Source organism: Penaeus japonicus, unplaced genomic scaffold (genome assembly GCF_977035675.1).
Source record: "Penaeus japonicus unplaced genomic scaffold, GWHDUDI00000001_assembly GWHDUDI00000036, whole genome shotgun sequence".
Classification (NCBI taxonomy): Eukaryota; Metazoa; Arthropoda; class Malacostraca; order Decapoda; family Penaeidae; genus Penaeus; species Penaeus japonicus.
In genome coordinates, this window is record NW_028234438.1 from 17,848,670 (window position 1) to 17,856,169 (window position 7,500).

The 7,500-nt window shown below is 37.1% G+C and overlaps 1 protein-coding gene across 3 annotated transcripts in view; it reads left to right on the top strand.

Annotated features, from left to right (window-relative positions):
- LOC122259259 (protein prune homolog 2) overlaps positions 1 to 7,500 on the top strand; it is a 65,340-nt gene that overhangs the window by 53,967 nt on the left and 3,873 nt on the right. For all 3 annotated transcript variants that reach the window (XM_043025890.2, XM_043025891.2, XM_043025892.2), the window contains 7 exons: positions 2,978 to 3,149; positions 3,387 to 3,561; positions 3,708 to 3,896; positions 4,212 to 4,436; positions 5,515 to 5,636; positions 5,970 to 6,109; positions 6,803 to 6,908. In XM_043025890.2, the coding sequence (XP_042881824.2) occupies positions 2,978 to 3,149; positions 3,387 to 3,561; positions 3,708 to 3,896; positions 4,212 to 4,436; positions 5,515 to 5,636; positions 5,970 to 6,109; positions 6,803 to 6,908 (1,129 nt within the window). The remainder of the gene's footprint in view (positions 1 to 2,977; positions 3,150 to 3,386; positions 3,562 to 3,707; positions 3,897 to 4,211; positions 4,437 to 5,514; positions 5,637 to 5,969; positions 6,110 to 6,802; positions 6,909 to 7,500) is intronic.

The window sequence follows — 7,500 nt, forward strand, 5'->3', positions numbered from 1 at the left end:
TCTCTCTCTCTCTCTCTCTCTCTCTCTCTCTCTCTCCCTCCCCCTCCCCCTCCCCCTCCCCTCCCTCCCTCCCTCCCTCCCTCCCTCCCTCCCTCCCTATTTTCCTCTCTCCCTCCCTTTCTCCTCCCTCACTCCATCCCTCCCTCCCTCTCCCCCTCCCTTCTTCTCCTAACTGTGTGCACATGTAAATAAGTAGCTGGGACCGTGAACACGACCCGGGCAATGCTAATCTTCGCAAAATTCACTGAACTGAAATGTGCAGGAAATTTATATAAATAATTAAATATTTTTGCTAATTTGCGTGTTATGTATATTTAAATGTCTTATGCTGTAGAAATATAAGACTTATTATAATTTTCATTCGAGTTATAGGTCATACAGGTATTTACTTGTTTATGTTCGTGTGTGTAAGATTGTTTACGTGTGTTAGTGTGCGTGTGTGTCAGTGCGGCTGTTTGTAAACGTGTTTCGACGGTGCGTGTTTATCAAAGTGAGAAATGAGGACGAAATCAGTTTTCAAAGTCAAAGTCAATTTACAAAAAACATGATGATTACAGGTTAAGCACATTGTATCAGACTCTTGCACATCTTACCGATAACATTCTGGCGGAATCGAGGTTGCTTTAAACAAAAACAAGAAAACAAATACATGTAACACTAAGTAAAACCTCATGCCGTTTTAGCGATTATCTATTTATTTATTCTTTTTATTCATATATTTCTGCTTAGAGGAGGAGGAGAGGGATGGAAGGGGAAAAGGAGAAGAGAAGAAAGAAAGAAAGAAGGGGGAGGTAGAATGGGTAGAAGAAGAAGAGGGGGAGTAGGAAGAAGCAGAAGAAGAAGCAGCAGCAGAAGAAGAAGAAGAAGAAGAAGAAGAAGAAGAAGAAGAAGAAGAAGAAGAAGAAGAAGAAGAAGAAGAAGAAGAAGAAGAAGAAGAAGAAGAAGTAGAAGAAGAAGAAGAAGAAGAAGAAGACGAAGAACAAGAAGAACAAGAACAAGAAGAACAAGAGTATTAGATAATGAAGTAGTAGGAAAGACGAAGATGAAGAAGAGTAAGAATAAGAGAAAGAGAAAGAGGAAGAAGAAGAAAGAGATGGAGAAGGAAGAGCTCGCAATTGATCTTTTCTCCAACAACGTGTAAATAATTGAGTAAATTTTCCTCGAAAGAAAAGTGTCAGTTTGATACAATGCTTCCCGAATTAGGGAGAACATAGCAAATTAAACTTCCTTCGTCCCAGAGTATAACAAGTTACAAGGGTTTGTACAAGTCAGAAGAAAATGTCTGCGTAATTATTTTACTACGAATTTTTCTCAAAGACACAAAGACGACCTGTTTTGACATCATAGACACTGCTTTTGTTAGCGCGCACAAAGATGCTTCTTACGCTAGCATTATCCAAAAAACAGGAGAATGTACAGGAGAATGGCTCGGATATATGAAACTATTACTTGCATATTAAGCAAGCGAGAAGTCGTAGGGAAGATCTTGCAGAGAAGAGAGAAGACTGTGGGAAAAAAAATCTTGAGCAGGAATAAACGAGGAAGTGGGAAAGAGGGCGAGGATGAAGATGAAGTTGAACAGGAGGAAGGTGGATAAGTAGATGGAAAAGGAGTGGGAGAGGAAATGAAAGAGAGAGGTGGAACAGAGAGAGAGAGAGAGAAGAGAGAGAGAGAAGAGAGAGAGAGAGAAGAGAGAGAGAGAAGAGAGAGAGAGAGAGAGAGAGAGAGAGAGAGAGAGAGAGAGAGAGAGAGAGAGAGAGAGAGAGAGAGAGAGAGAGAGAGAGAGAGAGAGAGAGAGAGAGAGAGAGAGAGAGAGAGAGAGAGAGAGAGAGAGAGAGAGAGAGAGAGAGAAAGAGGGAGAGAGAGAGAGAGAGAAATAAAGAAAGAAAGGGAGACAGGGCGAGAGAGAGAGAATTGCCTGTGGGTATGAGATACAACCTCAAAAAAGTTGAACTCCCAAGACCAGAAATCCGTTGGTCTCACTTGCTAATTAACTGCGACAGGACTCACAAACTTTAGGACAAAAATACAAGTCCTTAAGAAGAATTAACCTTTCGGTACCATGACTGATGTAAATGAAGAGGAGCAAATCACAAACTGTTTTACAAATTTACAAATGTTTCGGAGTGAATGTAATGCAAGTGGCAGTTTCCAATGTGCTGACTTAATTAATTTGAAGATGTTGAAAGATTTTTATTCTTTCTTTTCTTAGTTTGATAGAAAACGTTGAATGAAATGTAGGATGCCACAGGTTAAGAATTTAATTATGAAGAAGTTTGAGGATAGATTCTGATAGGAAACTTTTTTACTTTTTTTTTCATTTGAGTATTTTTTTTTTCTTCAAGAAAACGTAAGATTGAAAATTAATACATGGAGTATCATTATAAGTGTTAGAATTTAAATAGTTTCTTTAACATCCTTAAAAAAAAGAAAGAAAAAAGAAAAACAAATCACCAAACTTCACTGGAAAAGACATATGAACATAAAATACTTGGCATGCATGTTTGTATGAGACTTTAAAACACTCGTCAATTGTTATTTGCCATTAGGTATTCAGTACTCAATTTTAGGAACTTAACCTAATTCATGTCTTGTTATTTGTTTTGCATAATAGAGAAAAAATAACATTACTATCTGTCTATCTATCAATATCTTTATCTATCTATACATCTGTCTGTATGTTTATATGCCCTTTACATATATAATCTGTATTAGTGGTTTATGAACTGCAATAATTATTATTTTTTACTCCCAGTGTTAATACTTTAAATATGTCTTTAGACTTCACTTTACTTTACTTCATGTGGCATATAAAATATATTAAATTCATATATCACATATGGTTTAATCTGATTTTTTAAAACCCAGAACAATATGAATCATCATTATTAAGGATGTAGTAATTAATTAACAATGTAATTCTAAATATAAATACTTTTATATGTGAACATCCATTACAATATAACTTCCTCCTCAGCTCAGTGGGTGAGGGGACCGGTGACCCAGCCAGTGAGGAGAGTATGGATGTGTCTGAAGCTTCCAACAGCAGCGGGACTTTAGCCAACCAGTCACCTCTCTCTGACCACATTCCCAACAACATCTACGCCTTTGAACACAGTGTCCGCGACCCCCTTCGCTTCCCGATGCAGGTGAGGCGTTTGCTTCCGTTGATCTGGTTGTCTATTTGATAGATAGATGTGTTCGTTCTGTTGATGAATCTTTGGGTTAATGTTTTGTGTCTTTTAAAATCAGTTTGAGAGGGAGTATAAATGCTCATGAGTATCTTTTAGGTCAGTTTAAAAGCAAGTATCTTTTGAGATCAGTTTGAAAGCAAGTAGAAATATTAAAACCTTCACCTAATGCAACATAATTTTCATGGCCAACAGAACGGACGGTTAGTAGGAGCAGCTGTGGAGAGCAATGTTCCTCCACCAGCAGGAGGAGGAGGAGGAGGAGGAGGAGCTGCAGCTGAAGCGGCAGGAGGCCATAGACCTTCACCATTCAATCTTTCCCACTTGGAATTTTCACTTCCAGACACAGAGATATATGAGGCAGAACCAGGTATGAGATTTTTGAATTGTTGAGCCTACGACCTGATTAGCTAATGTGTTGCTTGGTTTTGTTGATTCTGACCTGCTAGAGTAGCTTTATTTAGAACCATTGGTATTTGGCTACATCCTGTATGCTCCCTTTTGCTTTACCCTCAGTGGACTTTCCTAGTTCCCCCACTGCCCTTCGCACCATGGTCCACCCCACTGACGACAGCTTGGGAATGGGCGTCAGACTGGCAGAGAGGGAGGAACCCCCGCAAGCCCCTGCCACTCCTACTGAAGACGACCGGTCCATGTATACTGCAGTAGTGTCTCCGCCCACTGGTCAGGTCACCCTCCGCAAAGGTAGGCAGACGGTCGAGTGACATTCCCTGCTTAGGAGTCAATATGATCTTAGAATGTATATTAGTAGTAAATATATTAAAATCAGTAGTGTATTGAAATTTCATAGCACAATAGAACACACTTGAGTACCACAATGGATAGCTTATAAGTATAGATGGAGCACCACTTGATTTATGTATAGCTGAACTGCATTGATAGATGGTTTCATACTTATAGTAAAAGATTGATATCAAGACCACGAGAGGAACCAGTGAATCTAGAACTTTGAGTTCTTGCCCATAGAGTTGTCACATCTGAAAACCAATCTTTCAACAGAACGTCCATCCAGTCTAGAAGTAAATCGTAAGAAGCGCCTCACAGTCACAGAGGAACTGCTCACAGTGGCAGTAGATGATGATCAGCATTCCATCTCATCACTCAGTCAGCACAGCGATGATGATGATGATGATGCTCAGATGCTCTCGCATGATGAATTCACAGACATGTTGACTCCAGATGATATTGACACACCTGATGAGCTTGAGGAATCCATCATGGAGCGTAAGTTGTATAGATTCAAAGCAGATGTGTCACTTAGCTTTATGGCTTGTCCCCACTGTTTCTCTTTTCATGTATCATTCAGGATTCATAAATGACCTTTGTCTTTTTAGAAGTAAGGAAGGTGAAGAACTGAAATGGTAAAAGATAATTATAAAGGAGCTTGGTTATTTTGAAATGTTTAATCAGAGAGCTAAACATCAGTATTTAGTTGTAGAATTAGAAATAGAAAGAGTTAAGTAATTTGATAATTAAATTCATGACAGAGAAAGCTCTTAAAAAGACCTATTTTTCATAAAAAGGATTAAATGATTAATGTTTTTTTCAAAAAGGTTTATATCTAGCAAGTTTTGAAAGATATGATATTTATTCTATCATGTTAATTAATAAGATGGTGTATGGTATTATTATTTTATGATCCATTATTTGGTTGGTGTTTTTTTTTTTTGTTATCAATAAGTTGCATTCTTATATTGTAAAATTATGCTTTTGTTGCATGTTGTTATCACTTTTGTCAATATCGGATTTATGTATTTGCATGAATATTTTTTCTATTATATGTACCAAGAGAATAGTTTGATGTAATAGTTTAAATGAAAATCATATCTAAATCTGTCTGAAGATAGTAAAATAATGCTTTATATTTTGCTAACCTTCTATTTTTTATATGTTTATGAGACAAACTTCAGAATATAAAACATGTAATGGAAAAGTACCATTAGACTCCTATTCATCATCTCAAGAAATTAATTATTCAGCTTATAGAAGAATTTCTCTTTTGTAATGGTTGTTATAACAGAATGAAGGAACATGAGATGTTTAGTTTTCAAAAATATATGAAGCTAATTTAGAAGTAATTAGAAGATAAATCATGTGCTTATATAGCTATTTCAGGTGTGAGTGACCTTAGAAATCTGCTTTGCATGAGTTGCATTTTTCTGATTTGCTGTGATTGGATTTCTTTTTTCTCAGTCATTAGATGCATGATTTGTATGTGTAGATCTGTGTATGGCAAATATCTACATATTACTATAGAGTTACTTTACTATATTGTTAGATATGCACTTTTGTCTTTCCACAGGTCTTGGTCCACAGCCAAGCATAGACCCTCTGCCTGAGTACACAATAACCCAGGAAACCTCAGAGGAAAGGTCGTGGCGATCTGTTGTAATATCGGGTATTGAACGGCGCATTGACATGAAGGTAAGCTCGAGGAGGTGCTCTGTCACCTTAATGTTGTATAACTTTTTATGGATTATTTTTTTTTGTTGTGTTGTACAGGTGGTTTAGTTTAGAATAGTTGTTACCTTTGTCAATTAGTAGTGAATTTTATGTTTCCTACATACTTTTGATTGAGATTGAAAGTGCAGATTGAAAGTTTCCACATGAATTATGAAATATGACAAAGTTCATGACCATTGAAAAGAAATTTATCTTGATCATTATGTAAAATTATTTTTTCATCACCATTTGTATACACCTGTATGTACAGCACTAACTTTTTAAATGTTATAATATTTTTTCCCATTTCTCTAGGTCATTGAGCCCTACAAGAAGGTGCTAAGTCACGGAGGTTATCTTCCAAGCAGTAATGAAGCAATTATTGTCTTCTCTGCATGTTTCCTGCCTGACAGGTCACGCAAAGACTATGATTATGTAATGGACAACCTTTTTATGTAAGTTCCTGCTTCATAAATAGAGGAATGTAGTCCAGTAATAGATTATGATACACTGTAATATAAACTAAATGTTCCTTTTTATGATATAAAAGGCATAGGTTAACAGTTAGCCCTCAATTCCAGGGATCACTAAGTCCTTTAAAGTGAATACAACTTTAGGGGATCATTTCATATTAGTTATAATTTCACATTAGTTATAATAGTAATGATTTAGTCTCTGAATGTAGATGTGAAAGAGTATTCTCAGTTTTAGATTCTTCTGAAATACTCACAAATGGAGGCACTGCTCTCATTGTATAAACAGTTGGAGATGAAATATGATATGATTTTCAATAAATGAATATGATGAGTTTCAATTATTTGCCATGCTAATGATTTTCTTTATTGTGAGTTGCTCAAAATGTATGGAATATTTTTAAGGTCACAAGATCTCCCTATATACTTGATTTGGCTGGTCAGTTGCAGCTGATATCTGTTATATGGGAGTCGCTTAATTGAAAAAGGATAGAATATCTTGATTCAAGGATTTTCTTAACATCCTAAACATTCTGCACTGAAAGATATTCTGGTATTTTCTTCTTCAAGGTTTAGATAGTTTAATGGAAAGTTACCAGCACACAAACTTTAATAGTTGCTCAAATAAAATTGTATTTTTGCCTTCATCAAGTAATGTTATCTTTGATATTCCAGGTATGTCTTGACAACCTTAGACCAGCTGATCGCAGAGGACTACGTATTGGTTTACCTTCATGGTGCCACCACACGGGGAAATATGCCGTCCTTTGCTTGGCTTAAGGTAACAAAGATTATCTTGTATACTGAGCTTGAAGGGAATAAGTCTTCAGAATATTTTGTAACAATTTCTTGTGATATGTGTACTTGATTGTAATATTGTAGGTGATTATGTGGAGATATATTGTATTATATACTTCATTGTGAAATGTATGATAGATCTTACTAGCAGATGATATACAGGCACATAAATATGAAAGCACATACATGCACAAGCACAAGCACACTCACTCACACACACTCACACTCACACTCACACTCACACTCACACTCACACTCACACTCACACTCACACTCACACTCACACTCACACTCACACTCACACTCACACTCACACTCACACTCACACTCACACCCACACCCACACCCACACCCACACCCACACCCACACCCACACCCACACCCACACCCACACCCACACCTACACCTACACCTACACCTACACCCACACCCACACCCACACCCACACCCACACCCACACCCACACCCACACCCACACTCACACTCACACTCACACACATACACCCTTACAAAACCAATTCTTCTCAATATATATAATAAATGCACAGTTTTTGAAAGCGGCCCCTGACCTGGTT